General features: G+C 39.8%; 1 protein-coding gene across 1 annotated transcript in view; it reads right to left on the bottom strand.

Annotated features, from left to right (window-relative positions):
- Positions 1–17,205, bottom strand: part of terfa (telomeric repeat binding factor a) — a 35,372-nt gene extending 18,167 nt beyond the window's left edge. The window contains exons 1-4 of the mRNA XM_048546469.2: positions 16,958–17,205; positions 10,472–10,549; positions 8,213–8,325; positions 1,821–1,907 (exon numbers count right to left, since the gene is read on the bottom strand). Coding sequence (XP_048402426.1) covers positions 1,821–1,907; positions 8,213–8,325; positions 10,472–10,549; positions 16,958–17,156 — 477 coding nt within the window. The 5' untranslated portion in view covers positions 17,157–17,205. The remainder of the gene's footprint in view (positions 1–1,820; positions 1,908–8,212; positions 8,326–10,471; positions 10,550–16,957) is intronic.
- Positions 17,206–19,006: the final 1,801 nt, after the last annotated feature.

The following is a 19,006-nucleotide window of genomic DNA, read 5'->3' as shown; positions in this document are numbered from 1 at the left end:
GTCACATTGGCGGTTTTCCAATCTTTGGGAACCACCCCAGAGTCCAGTGAATTTTGGAAAATAATTACTAGTGCTTTTGCTACTACAACATCCTGTTGTAGTTAGCAAACAAATGACTCAATTATTAAATTCTATCATACTGATTATTTATTTTCCAATCATTCTAATAATTTGTAAATATAACATTTACATCTGGTGTTTTACTTGACAAAAGATTAATAGAAAATAACAATTTACTATTAAGACAGACCATGGCTATGGCTCTTTTCCTTCCAGGCAAGTGTCTTGGAATTGAGGAAGCCTTGCATCTACTCCATCTTTCTGGGCTTCGAAACAGCTGACAAGTCAAGTAAGTGATCTGAATGACTCTGACAGGTGGGGCAGGTAAATAGGTTGTTTAGTGGCTTGTGCACTCTCTCCAATACTTCACCACAATGCACTCTCAAAGAAATCTCCTACGTTGTCAGCGCCTTCCTGAATGATCCTTCTCAATTTTGGTTGTTCACAAACCAGGTATTTCCCATGAGTCAGTGAGTACGCCCGTCCACTTCAGAGATGTTTTGAGGACGTCAAAGCATTTCCACTGTCCTCCTGGGAATCCACCAGCACAACTGAATTCAGAGTAGAGCAATAACTTTGGGTATCTGTTTCATTGTTAAGTAGCTAAAGTATTGGTCAAACGTCTGCATTTAAGAGATTCCATTGAAGATTCTCAGAAACTTCTGGAGTTCTTCATAATAGATTCAAACATAGCTTTTAGAAAGCAAGGACCAAAATGTGGAATAAAATTGGCGTTGCAATGCTATACATGTTTACTTGGGAAAGGATTTTGTTGCCAGTGAGTCTTGCAGCAACACTATTGTGGTGCTTAGAAAACATTGTGAAATGCCAGTAAGTGTTATCTAATCTCTGAAGCATATAGAAGAACTTAGATCATGACTGCCCAGTAAAGCATGATCTTAACCTCAGAACTGAGATTTCAAATGCTCTTTTGCTGATCTGATTCGATACTGAACTGAATATTGGAGGCATTGAAGAATTTCATCTACAAAGACAAAAAAATTTGCAAATGCTGCAATCCAAAATAGACAAACAGGCAGCAAGCCAAGCAGCATCTGGAGGAAAGGTTAAGCCAATATTCTGGGTATTATCCTTCTTCAGGGCTGGATATGGGGATAGGGAGAGCTGCAGATAAAAGGAGGTGAGGAGAGGTAGCAGAATGGTGATAAGTGGCCACTGGTAGTAGGTATGACCTGGTTGATCAATGGGAGGATGAATCTAGTTGGTAGCTGCAAGGGATGGTCAGTAGGTGGAATGGAAGGGATGAGGTGGGGCTGGAAAGGCAGCCAGGGGTTGGGTGGCAAGATAATACTGAGTTCTCCAAATTCAAGTTAAGTCCTCCAGGCTTTAGTTGCCTGGATGGAAGATTAGGTGTTGTTTCTCAAATGTGTGTTCTCAATCACTGCAACACTCGATGCAGCTGAGTACAGAATGTTTGAGCGAGAGGGGTTGTGTGGGGGCGGAGTGGGGTTGAAATAGATGGTGACCAGGAGCTTAGGCTGGCTGTTAAGGGCCAGGTGAAGATGTTCTTTAGATGCAACACCTGCCACACATCATTTCCCTCATCTCCATCCAGGGCCCTAAACAGTCCTTCCAGGTGAGACAGGGCTACACCTGCATCCCCTCAACCTACTCTACTGTATCCAGTGCTCTGATACAGTTTTCTCTTCATTGGCAAGACCAAATGTAGACTAGGTGACCGTTTCAATCAACACAAGTATCAGATTTTATTAGTTTGGGTTAAACAGATATAGACATACCTCATCAATGCTGCCCTTTTTGAAATGCCGTTCCAAAATCTTAGAAGCTTCTAGAAAACAGTTATTCTTAATGGATTCAACTGCAGCCTTTAGAAAGAGAGGACAAAACATTATTTATACTCAAGATTTCAAATTACAAAATTAGCTGACCAACTTTGAGAAAGTGATCGCCTCTGGCTGACCTCCCAATCAATCCAGCACAATCCTGGAAAGTAAGCATCCTAGTTATAGACTTAACCACTCAAGGCTCCATTTACAAAATTAACTGGTTCAGCCCAGAAGCTAATTTTAAGGGAAAAATGTTTGGAGATACCACTTAAGACTGCTCAAGTGGCAAAGTTACAATATTTTCTTTTTTGAAGAACTAACAGAGTAAAACATGGTAATGCAATAGATTTAACTTATCCCAGATTTTCAAAAGGTCTTTAGTAAGGTGCCTAAGTAAACAAGACAGGACAGGGAATGAGTGTAGCAGGAAACAAGTGGCACAATGGAAAGCAATCTGACTTCAAGACAAAAAGGGCAGTTGTTCAAAAAGACACAAGGTGGGAAGTGGTCAAAGACAAGAATCAATCAATGCTGGAATCATTGCTATTTAAAATTTACATTACTGATTTGGACTTCAGAATCAAGTAATGATTTCTAAATCTTCAAATGACACCTAATTTTGGCACAAGGCATGAGAACAGTCAATAGTGAGAAGGGCTGAAATATTTTATACAAAGACATTCATAAACTTGCAATAATAATTGGCAAGTGAATTTTAACAATTGAAAGATGATGCAGTTTATCAGGAATAGGGAAGTTACATTACTTAGAAGGTGCAAGTCCAGTTGGGTGGAGAAACAAAGTATAAATACAGAATATAAAAACACTAATAAATAAAAGTTCTGCTGCAGGTTAGCAAGGCCACATATAAAAGCAAAAAGCACTTAGCTTTACTCCTTGAGGGTGAAAGGAATTAAAAAGTAAGCAAGTTAAACTGAACGTGCCCCGAACTTTGATTACACCACAGTTCAATGCCACATTATAAAAAGGATATAAAGTATGTAGAGAGGTGCTGCAAGGATAATACCAGAAATACGTGGGCAACTTGGTGAGAAATGGATTAACGAGCTGGTTCTTTTTCACCCTTGCAGGGAGAAAGAAATGGCTGAAAGGTGAACTGATTCTTTCAAATATGATAGATTTTGAAAGAATGGATACACAGAGAATGTTTCCTCTTGTGGGAAGGAGTATAACTAGAGGTCATTTAAAAAAAAGTCATCAAGAAATCTGTTCAAGAATTCAGAAAAAGCATTTTAATCTGAAGAGCAATGAGAAGATGGAAACTCTCACAGAAAGTGGTTTAAACAAATATTATAGATGCACTGTGGAAATTAAAGACAAGAATGTGAGTGAAAAGGGAATACAGAATTACAATAATTTGGATGAGGCAACTTGCATGGAGCAAAAACACCTGCATGGGCTGTCTGGATAATGACCTGCTCATGTATTTTATATCCTATATGATTGTACATAATATAAAAGGAAGGTCTATGGAAATTGTCCGAAAAGAGTGAAATACCGAACTTTTATCTGGATATTGTTCTTGCACATTTCTTGTTCATTTTTAAAACCATCTCAAACAATTGCTTTGATTACCTCTCATTACCCTATTTATCTGGGCAACAATTCTAAAATGTAAAATATTGAGATGACTAACAGCATTTGGGCATTATATTGTTCCATATTCTGTAATAAATTTCTTAAAATACAAGAACCAGCCATGTATAATTAAAAAAGGCAACTAAACAAATCCTTGACACAAACTTGTTGGGAAACCCTAAAGTAACAAATAATTACAAGTATTACCAGGTCAAAGCCTCTTCAGCGTACTTCATAAAGCACACTACTTTGGAATGCAGTGATGGGAAAATATATGCAATGATACGGACAGACATGAAATGAAAAAAAAGAGTAAATTTGTTTGAGTGATTTAGGTTGAGGGAGGAAGATTACTCTTGGACACTGGAAAAATCTGCTCTTTTGAAATATGTACATGAAATGTCAGTTTAAAATCTCATCTTTGGATACCATTATAGCAGCATGAGCACAGAGGTTCTGGCACTTTTTTGAAAAAACAGGAGTCAATAAGGTTCTGTAATTACTGGAAAACATGAGAAAGGGCTGAACACAGCTAGTATATAGAGATGTTCATGTTCATTAGTCTACCTAAAAGTGAAATTTTCTCATTAGTAGCATCCATAGTAAATTTTGGCATCTATTACAAAGCATTGTCACTTATAACTTAGTTTCCTGCATTTCTGATTGGAATATGCTAAAGAGAGCAACTGTATTTCCCAGTGATTTCATTAATATTGTTAATCAAAACATATGGGGAAAGATCTGACTGTACTTTTCAAATCCTAACTTTAGGATCTGATATTCTATTAACAGACTCTGCTGTGCGCTCCAGCCCAATTTCTTCCTGCAAACATTTCTGTGCCTTTAGAAACAGTGCTTTAAAGGAAATACTTGGACATAAAAGCATGTGAATACACATTTCATTATTAACATACTGCAAAAGTTTAACAATCGGTTTTTCAACATGGCCCACCCAGCAAGTAGGTGTTTAAATGATGTGTCAGCAATCATAGTAACTGAAGAATTCATTTGCCAGGCCAATGACAATTTTAAGGGCCCAAGTGATGTCACATTCTAACTTCTGCTAATCCCAATGGGGTGGAACAATGAAAGTTACCTAACTATTCTGGCCGAGTAGTAGCAGATTTGCACAAAAGACCCAGGGAACATGGTGAAAGAGGAGTGAATTGTCAGGACTAGAGAAGGTTGGAGGTAAGAAAACATTAAAAAGTTTGAAACCTTGGATGGAAATGCCAAATGGGCAGCATTCAGCAATGAGAACAAGTATTCTACGCAGTCTTGCGAACAGGACTTGCACAGGCTAACACGAGTAGACGTTTAAGTGAGATGATCTGGATAGAAGACAGAGGATAATGCAATAACTTGGATTTATTTTTGCTTTTAATATGGTAAAGAGCAACAGGGAATTTCACAGTAGCATTACCAAACAAAGGCTGACCCCGAATGATATCAAAAGATATCAGGTAGATGACCAAATGCTTGGTCAAAAGTTGAGTTTTAGGAAGGTGGTGACAGATGAAGGTGACAAGGTCTAAGAAGAAACTCCAGATTGAAGGGCTCAGGCAACCCAAGGCAGAGTTGTCAAAGTGGTATAATTTTTGTTTTTCATTCCTAGGAAATGTCATTGTTGGTTGGGTACAATTGTCTGTTTGCACTCGAGAAGGTGGTAATGAATTGCTTGCATCCATTTGCTGTAGGTAGGCCCAAAATGCCACTGGGGAAAAGGCTTGCAGGATTTTGCTTCGGAGTCAGCGAAAGAACAGTGGTACATATTTCCTGACCACCAAGTCAGAATGATGAGTGGCTCAGATACTCAGGAGACCAGAATTCGAGGAACAAATTACTGCAGATGCTGGAATCTGTACTGAAAACAACAAATGCTAGGCGATGACAGCATCCATGGAGAGACAGCAAACTAATATTGCGTCTAGATAACTCTTCAAAGCTGAAGTGGGACGGCATATATGCCATAGTTTTGGGGGAAAGTGATTACAGTGCTGCGCGCGGGGGGGGGGAAATGAAAAATTAGTGCAGATTAAAGAGCTTTAAAGAGATATTTCACAATTCACAGCATTGATACATTCCAACGAGTAAGATTTAACCAATGATCATTGCCAGAACCTCACTGGTAAACAATTTGAACGAAGGCATAGAAAGTATTGATGCCAAGGTTTGCAGACGACACAAAGATTGACAGGAAAGTTTTTTAAAAATTCTGATACTGTCAGATCAGCTGAGGTTTTCTAGCAATTTCTGTTTAGGTATGAAAGTAAATGGTGAAGACAATATAAAGGAAGCCACAGAAGATATAAATCCGTAAAGCGAGTAGACATAGACGTGGCAAATGGAGTTTATTTGAGGGAAAGTCTGAAGTTGCACATTTTGGCAAAGATGAGAGATGTCTGGGTGTTTAGTTCATGAATCACAAATGGTTAGAATGCAGCTCCAGCAAGTAATTAGAAAAGTTCACAGAATGTTATCATTTATTGGGATATAAAATTCAGTACAAAAGTAGAGTGTTTATGTTTCAGACAAAGTTTACCAGACTAATGCCTAAAATGGGTAGCTGTCTTTTGAAAGATAACTGGACAGGCTTGTATCCACTCGAGTTTAGCAGTGTAAGATATGACATAATTCTAATATACAAGATCCTTTGGTTTCTTGACAGGATTGATATGGAGAGTTTTTCGTTTAAATGGGAGTATCTAGAATTAAGGGTCACTGATTAATAATTAGAGGTTGCCCATTTAAAACAGGGAATGAGATGAATTTTATTATTCTCAGAGGGTTCAGCTTGTTTCAAATTCTCACACCGAAAATAAAATGCTTAAAACAAAGTCTATGAATATTTTTAAGCCAGATAAAATTCTTGCTCAGTAATGGGGTGAGAGATGATCCAAGGTAAATGGGAAAATGAGCAAGGTTTCAATTAGCAAGAATCTTATTAAATTGCAGAGAATGCTCAAGGGACTGCGTGGCTCTCTCCTGCTTCCATATTTGCATGGAAGCTGTATGCACGGTTTCTTCTCAAACCCAAAGTGAAACAAAGGATCATCTTTCACAACTAACTGAATTCAAAATTTTTTGGAACCCAATCTGGCCAATTTCCAATAACCCCAGTACCAACCAGCCATTTCATTCAGGACAAGAATGAGTTAAGTCCTTAATTTTAAGGATACATTAATGGTTAGCAAAGAAAAAGTATCTATTCTTCCCACAACTTAAGTAAAAATTGAGTTCTAAAAACTTATTTGTAAATCAACTTGCTTAGACATATCTCTGTGACAGGTGAGATTTAAACCCGGACATCTGGCCCAGAGTTAGGGGCGGGCACTACCACTGCACCACAAGAATCTCTCATACCCCTGGTGATTTGGCAACTAATGTTTAATTAAGTCAATGTATCAGTGATAAGCATATTTTTGCTATCAATCCCATTTTCTTTCAGCTAAGTAACAAATTGATTTGGGAGATCAACGGGTATTTATAGCTGTCAAAATTCTACAAAGTGTACATAGGAAATCTTACTTCCCAAAAAGAATAAGATTTGTGACATGTTAAACTTAGGTAACATTTCCAACATGTCGATCACAGAAGAACAACAGAAAACAGTGGATAATTTAAAATGCTTCCCTGAGAGGACATAACCTCATCAGGTAAAACTCAGATCTATTTTAATATTCTAGTTACATCTCCTATCACCAGAATGAAAGGAATCGGCATTTAAATAATTCTCAATTCCTCATGTTCCTCCAAAACATTTCACAGATAATTACGTATCAACTGCAGAAACCAAGTACCATAAATAGAAACAAGATAAATAATCAGACAAAATATTGGGGATAGATGCCAAGAGATAAACTTTGACAGGACCCAGAAGAATTCCTTTACTCATCTTTGAATAGTGCCACAGGATTGGTTACATTCACCTGAAAGGACAAACAGGGTTTCAGTTTAACATCACAACCAAGAGGTGGTACCTCCAACATGCAACATCTCTGCTATTTGTCTGAATGGTCAAACTAAATTATGAGCTCGTATGTTTAGAGTGGAGCTGGAGCCTACACCTTCAAAACTGAGTCTCACAGCATTGTGCAAAAGTTCAGCATTTAGATGTTATGGCTTTTGAGTAACCAAATTTTACCACAAACCATACTTGGTTGTGGGGAAGTCAGCAAGGGGAATAAAATGACAACACTTAGATTCTACAGTCAAGGTGATCAAGTGAACCAAATGAAAGCAGAAAATGCTGGAGAAACTCAATAGCAGCATCTATGGATGGAGAAAGAACATTAATGTGTCAAGTCTACTTGCTCTTCTTCAACACTTGAAGGGATCTGAAAAAATAATGGATTTTATGGTGTTGACAAAGGGGTCGGCGGAGTGAGTGGATCAGATGACAAGGGTGCCCAGAGCAAAAGACAATGGGAATGTAAATGGTAGCAAAGGAATGATTGAGATACAACAGGAACAACTGAAACGCGATTTTAAAATTATGACAGATGTATTTCTGACCTTAAAAAATGAACGAACTGTTGACGTTGGAGAGGTTAAACAAAAACAAAGTTTCAGTTTCTGTTTTTGATCATATCGTGACATGATGCTGATTGTGAACTACCTTAGATTTAAAAAAAAGAGTAAACGAAAGGTGCAGGCCAGAAGTGAATAGTTACTCCTGCCATGTTTGTTGTTTCAAAAAATTTGAATGGATAAATTTATTTTCAAAAACAACATGGTGAACTAACCTGCTCCACCACAGCTCCTCTGACCTCTTGGAACAAATCCTCACCAATTGAGAACTCTGGCTTCAACTGATCCAGAATTTTTAAAACAGATTCCAGTGGTGTGGCATCATTCTCTGAAAATGAAAATGTGCTGCATTTAAATTCACGCAGATCACATACAACTCTGCACAAATTTAAATCAGTATAACTGATTTAAACTGATATGATCAGTTTACACTGATTTCAATTCTGAGGAAGAGTCAGCAAACCTGAAATGTTAACTCTTTTGTCCTTCAGATGCTGCCGGATCTGCTGGGCTTTTCCAGCAATTTTGTTTTTGTTCCTGATTTGCAGCATCTGCAGTTCTTTTGGTTTTTATTTTATACTGAATTAAATGTTTTGAGTATATCCACATAAAGGAGGGCACACCAGACTGAGTGTCTTGACTACAAGACTATGTATGAACATACTGGTTAGCACGCAGAAATATGCCATTTGTTCCTTCATGCCTACTCTGCCATTGAATAAGATCACGGTTAATCTCTGTGCTCAAAATTCCATATTCCCATGTACTGCTAATAACCTTGTCCAACAAGGATCTATCTACTCAGAGATAATGGGAACTGCAGATGCTGGAGAATCCGAGATAACAAAGTGTGAAGCTGGATGAACACAGAAGGCCAAGCAGCATCTTAGGAGCACAGAAGCTGACGTTTTGGGCCTAGACCCTCTGGGCCCGAAATGTCACTGTTGTGCTCCTAAGATGCTGCTTGGCCTGCTGTGTTCAACCAGCTTCACACTGTTAACAAGGATCTATCAACTTCTGCCTTAAAAGTATTCCATGATTCCACGTCCAATGCATTCTGAGACAAAAAGGTCCTAAGTTGTGGAATCCTCAACAAAAGCAGTGTCCCCTAGTTCTAGATCACCCATAATTAAATGTTCTTTCCACGTCCACTTTGTCAAGGCCATTCAGGATTTTATAAACCACAGATCAACTCTCTCTTCTAAACTCAAGTGAAAACAAGTCCAGCCTGCAGACTCTTCCTCATAAGGCACCATTGTTCATTCCGAGGAGTAAACTAATAAACTGCCTCTCAACTTCCTCCAATTAATTTGCATCATTCCTTAAATAAGGAGACCAAAAATGCATACGTTATCCAAGTGATCTATACCTGAAGCATAATCTCCTAAAAGTTATGTCCAATTCCTTTCATAATAAGCATAGCATTCCATTAGCCTTTGTAACAAAAGCATACAAAATAGGAGTATGGCCATTTGGCTTTGTAAACCTATTCCGCTATTCAAGATTAGGATGTTTGATCATCCAACTCAGTACTTGGTCTCCACGTTGTCTCCATATTCTTATGACCCCTTTAGCCTTAAGACCTATGAATATTTTCAAGAAGGTAGACAATGTTTGGGCCTCAGCCAATTGATTGCCCTTCAGACCGTAATGAGCTATCCTGTTTTGCTACTAAAGTAGATAACTTTTCCTTCATCCACCATGCATTTGCCCAAATCACACTAAAACAGCTCTGCATCGTCAGTTCACCCTCTCACCCAGTTTTGTGTAGCCTACAAACACAGATATTATATTTCATTGCCTTATCTACATCAATGTACATTGTGAATAGTAATTACTTGCAGGTCACACATACTAACGTTTTGGAACTCAACTTCAGAACTCGGGTTGTCCTGTTCAAATAATTCTGTTTTTTAACAATTACTGCACAAATGAACAACTTCACAATCTCCCACATTATATACCATTTGCCAGATGTTTACTCATTCACACCTGTCCAGATGTGTGCAGCCTTCAGATGTCATCTTCACCACGGACACCTACTTATTTTTGTGCCATTTGCAATCTCAGCCACCAAGTCTCCAATCCTCCAGTCTAACTGCCCAGCACAGTTCCCTGTACAATCCCATACATGCCATCCTGCTAATCTATTTATGAGTGTTCTGTTTTCTGCCAGCCTGCTAATCTTCCATTCATGCTAGTTTGTTACCTCCAATGCCAGGAGTTCCTACTTTGCACAATGATTTACGTGGAACTTTGCCCATGCCTTCAGGAGATCCAAGTATAGTACATCAGAGTCCCCCTTATCCAAAGTACACAATCATTGCTTCAAAGAATGCAAATAAATGTCAAACAAGATTTTGCTTTCACAAAATAATGCTGAATTTTCCCGATTACCTGGAGTTTTTCAAATTATCAATTGCCCAAGTACAACCTTAATGATTGATTCACGTAACTTTCCTACGTTCACTTACCAAATTTGGATAGAAATTGTATTGTTAGAAGTTTCTTTCCAATCTCATCTGTGTCAATGTATGGTCGATTTAAAATAGCTACAATTGGGACGGGGAAAAGAAAGAACATTTCAGAGTTAAATCAAAAGTAGATGACATTCAGTTTTATCACAAGGTGGTTCAGGGCCTTTTTTTAATAAAAATATGAATCCATGGTATTAAAGTATGATTTGATGATCATTTTAATTGCCTTGGAGAGATGAGCTTTGAGTTTTGACCCAGCAAAGTGAAGGAATATCGACGTAGTTCCAATTTAGGATGGTGTGAGACTTGCAGGGGAACTTGCAGGGAGTATGTGACTAAACCCTTGCCCTTTTCAACACTGAGTGTGGTGGGTTCAGAAGATATGGTCAAAGGAGGCTTGGCGAATCTCTGCAGTGTGTCTTGAAAACAGCACATACCAATGCTAGTGTGTGATGGCGGTACGAGTAATGAATGTTTAGGTTGGCGGATACAGTGTCGCTCAAGAACACTGCTGGATGGAGTTGAGTTTCTTGAATCTCGAGAGCTATACTCAAAGCAACAGACGGTATTTCAGCATACTCTTGATACTTACCTTGTAGATAATAGACAGGCTTTGGAGAGTCAGGAAATGATTTAGTTGCCACAAGATTTCTCATCTCTGATCTAATCTTGTAGCTGTGATACTTTTATGTCTGGTCTAGTTCAGTTTCTAAACAATAACAGCCCACAGAACTTCGATGATGCAGGTTTCAATAATGGTAATGTTGTTGAAACTAAATGGGGGGGGGGGGGGGGATGATATTGTTATATTTGATGGATTTGGGCATTGTTGCCACTTGTGATGTGAGAATACTGGTAGAGACTCACTGGCCAGAAGGACAGAGGTTATAAAGCTTTCTTACGCAAAGAATTCCTTAATATTAAATGAGAAAAGAACAATTATTGTATTTGGCATCTTAAATGTGTCAATTTGATTGCAAGCATGGAAGTCATTGATCCCTTATGTCAATGAACACAGCCAATTCAGACCCTTTTCTGATGAAGAAATATCTTCGACAACTGGTTACTAAAAAAGACAATAAAGTAGTGATTCAATTTGTTCCTTTGAGCGGGCTACATGTGACTGCCATTCAGCTTTGAATATCATTCTTCTGCACTTGTTTCACATTAAGCAGATTAGACCACTGTCATCACTCCTCTCCTGCAAGGCACAGACACAGGATTTTTCACCATTCAACACAGCCACAAAGAGGCCAAGCAGCATCAGAGGAGCAGGAAAGTCTGACATTTCGGGTCAGGACCCTTCTTCGGAAACATTTCCGAAGAAGGGTTCTGACCTGAAATGTCAAACTTTCCTGCTCGGCCTGGCGTGTTCATCCAGCTTCACACCGTGTTATCTCAGATTCTCCAGGATTGGCAGTTCCGACTTTCGCTCCACAACCACAAAGGAGAATGGCCTGGTATGGTTCAACTTCATTCTTTTGCTCTGCAAGTCTTCTAGCAAAGACTCCCATAATCCAGAGTCAATTCAACACAAGACAAAAGACACAAACAATGAGGTCCTTCATCGTGCTGGGTTTAACAGCATGAAGACCTCCACAAAAATAGAACTGAGATGGGCAAGTTACATTTCTGGCCCGAATGACGAAAGAACCCCAAAGGGGTCTTTGATGACAAACTGTTTTAAAATTAAAAGCTAGTTAGTGCAAGCCATAAAGAACATCCTGGGGGAAAAAAAATTAAATTCTGCATTGCAGAACACCTCTCTTGCAAAAACACTGCAGGTGACTGTTCTATGTGGATGCAAGCATTGAAATTTGGTTCAGTATGTTTCAAAGAATCTACGTAAAGTTTGCAACATTTAAACCTGGGAATAAGTGGTATATCTGAAGTTCCCACAAGCACTAATAATGACTAGCGTCAATTTTCAGTTTTGTGGATATCCTACATTGGACTCAAACAACACTGGACACCCACAGATGAAGAAGAAATCAGTTAGGACATTATTAAACAAAACAGAGTCTGTCATCAGAAGATTTCTACATGCTTTTCATACAGTCAGAGATATTCAGCACAGAAACACACCCTTCGGTCCAACTCATCCATGCCTGAACAGATATCCTAAATTAATCTAGTCCCATTTGCCAGCAGTAGGCTCATATCCTTCTAAACCCTTCCAATACTATACCCATCCAGATGCCTTTCACATGTTGTAATTGTACCAGCCTCCACCCCTTCCTTTGACAGCACATTCCACTACCATCTGATGAAGAAGTTGTCCTTTAGGTCTCTTTTAAATCTTTCCTCTCTCGTCTTAAACTTATGCCCTCCAGTTTTGGACTCTCCCACCCCAGGGAAATTACCTTGACTATTCACCCGATGCCCCTCGTGATTTTATAAACCTCTGTAAAAGTCACCCTTCAGCCTCCGACGTCCCAGGGAAAATAGACCCAGCTAATTAAGCTCTCCCTATAGCTCAAAACCTTTACGGCAACATCTTTATGAATCTTTTCTCAACTCTTACAAGTTCCACAACATCGTTCCTAAAGCAGGGAGGCCAGAACTGCACACTATTCCAATAGTGGCCTAACCAATGTCCTGTACAGCCACAACCTGACTTCCCAACTCCTACATTAATGCACTGACTGATAAAGGCAAGCATACCAAACGCCTTCTTTACTATCCTAATTAACTGTGACGCCACTTTCAAGGAACTTTGAACCTGCACTCCAAGGTCTCTTTGTCCAGCAATGCTCCCCAGAATGCTTCCATTAAATGTACTAGTCCTGCACTGATTCACCTTTCCAAAATGCAGCACCTCACATTTATCTAAATTAAACTCCATCTGCCACTCCTCAGCCCATTGGTGCATCTGATCAAGATCCCACTGTACTCTGGAGGCAACCTTCTTCACTGTCCACCACATGATCAATTTTGGCGTCATCAGCAAACTTACTAACCATACACCTATGCTCACATCCAAATCATTTTATATAAGTGACAGAAAGCAGTGGACCCAGCACCGATCCTTCTGGCACACTGCTGGTCACAGGTCTCCAGTCTGAAAATGCAACCCTCCACCAACAACCTGTCTTCAACCTTTCAGCCATTTCTGTATTCCAGTAGCCATTTCGCCCTTAATTCAGTGTGATCTAATGTTGCTTCCAGTCTATCATTAAGAAACTTGTCAAACGCCTTTACTGAAGACCATATAGATCATTTCCATCCCTCTGCCTTCAATCCTCTTGGTTACTTCTTCAAAAAACTCAGTCAAGTTCACAAGACAATTTCCCACATACAGACCTATGTTAACAATCCTTAACCAGTCTTCGCATTTCCAAATACATATAAATCCTGTCCCTCAGGATTCATTCCAACAACTTGCCCACCACCAATGTCAGGGTTTCTGGCTTTTCCTTATCACCTTTCTTGAATAGTGGCATCACATTAGCCTATCTTCGATCTTCCAGCACCTTAGCTGTGGGTATCAATGACACAAATATCTCAGCAAGGAGTCCAGCAATCACTTCCCCAGCTTCCCACAAGAGTTCTCAGGTACACGTGTGCAGATCCTAATGATTTATTCACCTTTATATGTTTTAAGACGGCCAACACCACCTCATCTGTAATATGGGCATTCTTCAAGCTGTTACTATTTATTTCCCCATGGTCTCTATCTTCTGTATCCATCTCCATAGTAAACACTGATGCAAAATACTTGTTCAGTATCTCCGCCACCCCCATCTCCTGTGGTTCCACAGGAGGGTGGCCTTAATGATCCTTAAGAGATTCAATTCTCTCCCTGGCTACCCTTTTGTCATTCATATATTTTTAGAAACCCTTTGGATTCTACTTAACCCTATTTGCTAATGTTACTGCCCGTCCCTTTGTTGTCCTTCTGATTTCTCTCAAGTATACTCCTACTCCCTTTATACTATTCTAGGGAACCACTTGATTTCTGCTGTCTGTACCTGATATATGCTTCCTTCTTTGTCTTGACCAAAACTGCAATTACTCCAGTCATCCAGCATTCCCTACACTTACCAGCGTGGCCCTTCATTCTAACAGGAACATTGCTAACTCATTTTGAAGGCTCCCCATTTTCCAGCCATCCCTTTACCTGCAAACATTTCACCACCACCACCACACCCCAAAGAAAAAATCAAATGTTGGAAGTTCTTGCATAATACCATTAAAATTGGTCTTCCTCCAATTTAGAACTTTAACTTGTAGATCAGTTCTATCAATCATTCTCCATCACTTTAAAAACGAATTGAATTGTAATCACTAGCACCAAAGTGCTCCCTCACTGCCATCTCAGTCACCTGCCCTGCCTTATTTCCCAAGAGTGGGTCAAGTTTTGCATCTTCTCTAGTTGGTACATCTACATATTGAATCAGACCTTTTTTTTAAAATTTGTATATTCATCATCTTTTTTGGTTTGCTGATTTTTTTTATGGTAAAAAAAATGTTGACTTCCATGCTAAGCAACAGGCAAAACGGAAGTAAAAAAATACAGTTCACCTTTGGCCATCAGTAACCAGAGTTTCAATGCATTTGTTCTTTATAAGAACATAACATTGTGTTGCCAATGCTAGATATATACTGTCACCATTAAAGGTGGCTGAAGTCAATTTACAGATGTATCAGCCCTTCTATGGATTTCCTCATGAAGGAAGTATGATCATTTGTAGTTGCAAAAGGCAATTCAGAATGATGGGAGTAACAGACTTTTATACTGCAGAGAACAGTTTTGATTTGATTTGATTTGTATTGTTACATGTACCAAGATACAAGTATTATTTTGCATGCTAACCAGGAAAATCATACTTTACCGAAGGACATCAGGGTAATAAAACATATAGTTTGAACTCCATACAGCTAACAGACTATCATCCACTGCCCCTCGATTCAATGGTAATGTCTATTCAAGCTCAACTGTATGGAACTCCCAAACATATTGCATAAGCACACATGTCTCTCCATCACATCATAGCAACAACTCATACAGGGTGACAAACTACAAAACTGATAAAACACTCACTGGAGCCATGTAACTATTACCCTGCCTTGCCTCTACTAGTTTTTTCCAGTGGAGTGCGTTTTAGAAATACACTTCCTCATGAAAACTAATCATTTTTGGAGCTCATTCACATTGGGCTTAAAATTAAAGTTGCCATAGTCCCAGAGGAACACAGATCTGCTCTCTCATTTGACGAAGACGACTGGTGTGGTTTAACCAGAGGGTCATCATGTCTCAGGCGGGGGAGAGAATGAGCAGCTAAGACCTCATAAGATCCTTCTGAGGAAGGGTCACTGGATTGGAAAAGTTAACATGCCACAATGATACCACCCGAAGGTTGCAGGAACAGCAACTCATATTCTGCTTGGGAACCCAGCAGTCCAATGGTATCAATGTGGACTTCACAAGCTTCAAAATCTCCCCCTCCCCCACTGCATCCCAAAACCAGCCCAGCTTGTCCCCACCTCCTTAATGTGTTCTTCCTCACCCATCCCTTCCTCCCACCTCAAGCCGCACTTCCATTTCCCACCTGCTAACCTCATTCCGCCTCCTTGAGCTGTCCGTCCTTCCCGGGACTGACCTATCCCCTCTCTACCTCCTCACCTATACTCTCCTCTTCACCTATCTTCTCCTCCATCCATCTTCGGTCCGCCTCCCCCTCTCTCCCTATTTATTCCAGAACCCTGTCCCCATCCCCCTCTCTGATGAAGGGTCTAGGCCCAAAACGTCAGCTTTTGTGCTCCTGAGATGCTGCTTGGCCTGCTGTGTTCATCCAGCTTCACACTTCGTTATCTCGGAAAAGTTAACGCTGTTTTTTACTTCACAGATGTTGCCAGACCTGTTGAGTTTCTCCAGCAACTTTGTTTTTGTACCTTCATAGCAACCTCAGCCAAAAAATTAAACGCACAGTGCTGTCGTCATTCTAAATTGCAAACCAGCCATCTACCAAATGAGCTAACAGGGCTTATAAAAACTGCGAACAGACCAGCTCACTGCGGCTGCGCCAGCAAACCACTACAACCCAGGTTCCTGAAGCTTGTAAAAGTTGTTCAAAACTCTCCGGAGTTTTCAAACTGTGAATACGAGAAACACCCTCGCTATTAGTGACAGCTAATCCAATCTGTGGCTCGGAAGTGATCTTCCACTTCAAAGCGCAATGTAAGAAAAACTTGACTTTTGCTTACATTTAGGCGAATTCTCCTTGTCTGGAGATTCCGATCATAAAATTATGACGTTTAGCAACTTAAATGCTATTTCCGCCCAAATACCCAACGCGAATGTTAAAACCGTTCGATGCTATTCCGATTCATCGAAAAGAACAGCGGTTTTACCAGAAACATCTTTCTAGCAACCCCGGCCACCTTTATATTGCATTTCAACTACGTTTCAGGGTTTTTAATGGACAACGGAAATGTACCAAACCTTTAAGCCAGCATCTACAAGTCCATTCTTCACCTCACCTGTTATCACATTCAGGATGGCGCAAAACTCCTCATGCTGCCCAGCTCGGAATGCTTTGAATGCGCAGTGCAAGTTAAACTCGAGCATCCAACCATTGACGACTCGTTCAAGGTCCGCGAAGGCAACATCAGCAGCACCAACCCCGACTTGGTTCTTCGGACTCACACCAGCCTGCAACAACCTCGCACTCGCCTCCATTTCCCCAACAAAAAAAAATCGGAAATGGCATCTTCCTCAGGACGTCACCTGCCCCCACAACCCATGATGCTTCCGGTTAATGTACCGCCATCTTGTGGAGGTAGAAAGTTCATGTTCGGACTCTTGTTTGAAGAAAGCACCTTCAGTTTGAGTTAATCTGTTGACAGCATTTTAGCTTCAGACAAATGACTGCAATTTAGTTTAGCACTTTTATTATTTATAAGTGTATCTTTCATTTATTATTTCTTGAATAGTCACGTTATAACGATGTCATATGTGGCGAGCACTGCTATGTTATGCAATATGTAAAATATCTATACATTATTGTTGGAGGGAGGTTTTTACGTTTCGGGCCTAGACCCTTTATCAGAAGAGGGGGATGGGGATAGGGTTCTGGCTTTTCTGATACAGCAAGAAACAAAGCAACAATAATGTATAGATAACAACGCGTGGAGCTGGATGAACACAGCAGGCCAAGCAGCATCTTAGGAGCACAAAAGCTGACGTTTCGGTCCTAGACCCTTCGTCAGAAAAGCCAGAACCCTCTCCCCAGCCCCCTTTTCTGATGAAGGGTCTAGGCCTGAAACGTCAGCTTTTGTGCTCCTAAGATGCTGCTTGGCCTGCTGTGTTCATCCAGCTCCACGCGTTGTTATCTATACATTATTGTTGCTTAGTTTCTTGTTGTAATGCAGAACGGACAAAACTTAGAGAGGTGATTTGATAAATTTTCAAAAATTTGAGGAGCCTAAATAAAGGTGATGGGAAAAAATAGCCTTGCTTGTGAAAGAATAATTCTTCACCAACTCACTTCTAATTGGTTAACATTAACAAGAGCCACAGAATTGTCAAAGCATACAATGATGTCATTCAGACCATCGTTTTTGCACCAGCTGTCAACATTTTGATTTATTGCCAATCTCTTGCCTTGTAATCCCGCACCCTATGTCTATTCAAATTATCGTTTAATGTCCTCTTTGCCAAGGTCATTCTGATCCTGCACACTTTTTGGAACAGGATCCTTTATTTTACACAGCATCTATGTTCTTTGTACCAAAGTGCATCACCTTACATTATTCCACATTGAACTTCATCTGTCACCTGTCCTCCCATTCCACTCACCTTTTTGAAGTTGCATACTGTCCTCTCAGTTTACACTGCTCCCAAGCTTTTGCCACCCACAAGCTTTGAAATTGTCTCTTGCACACCAAGGTCTAATTATTTTTATATGTCAGAAGAAGTAAGGGTCCCAATGCTAACCTCTCGACACACCATTACAAGCTTGCTTCCAGCCTGAAAAGTTAACTATACTTTCAGTTTCCTATCCCTCAGTTAATTTTGTATCCATGTTGTTACTGCACCTTTTATTCCATGACTTCCAACATTCCTCACAAGGCTTGTATGACACTGCTTTTGGAAATCCATCCATCCCGTCAACAGCCTTGTCCTCATCAATTCTCTGTAACCTTTACAAAAAAACTCTAACAGTTAGTTAGACAAAATTTTCCCTTAACAAATTCATGTTGACTGTTCCATTTAAAGCCACATTTTGCACTTGACTGTAAATTTTCTTCTTTAATAATTGTTTCTCGAAATTTCTCCAAGATCCAAGTTAAGCTGGTGGTCTTTATGTTTAATTCACTCATGGGGCATTTGTATGACTGGCTGGACCAGAATTTATTGCCCTTCCTGACTTTCCCTGAAGAATGTGGTAGTGAGTTGCCTTAGTCATAGGGTCACAGAGATGAAAAGAATGGAAATAGACCCTTCAGTCTAACTCATCCATGATGATCAGGTATTTAAATAAAATGAGTCCTGTTTTCCAACAATAGGCTCATATCCCTCTAAACCAT

Source organism: Stegostoma tigrinum, chromosome 16 (assembly GCF_030684315.1).
Source record: "Stegostoma tigrinum isolate sSteTig4 chromosome 16, sSteTig4.hap1, whole genome shotgun sequence".
Taxonomy (NCBI): Eukaryota; Metazoa; Chordata; class Chondrichthyes; order Orectolobiformes; family Stegostomatidae; genus Stegostoma; species Stegostoma tigrinum.
Note: the sequence above shows the minus strand (reverse complement) of the source record. Positions and strands in the feature narration are given on the sequence as shown.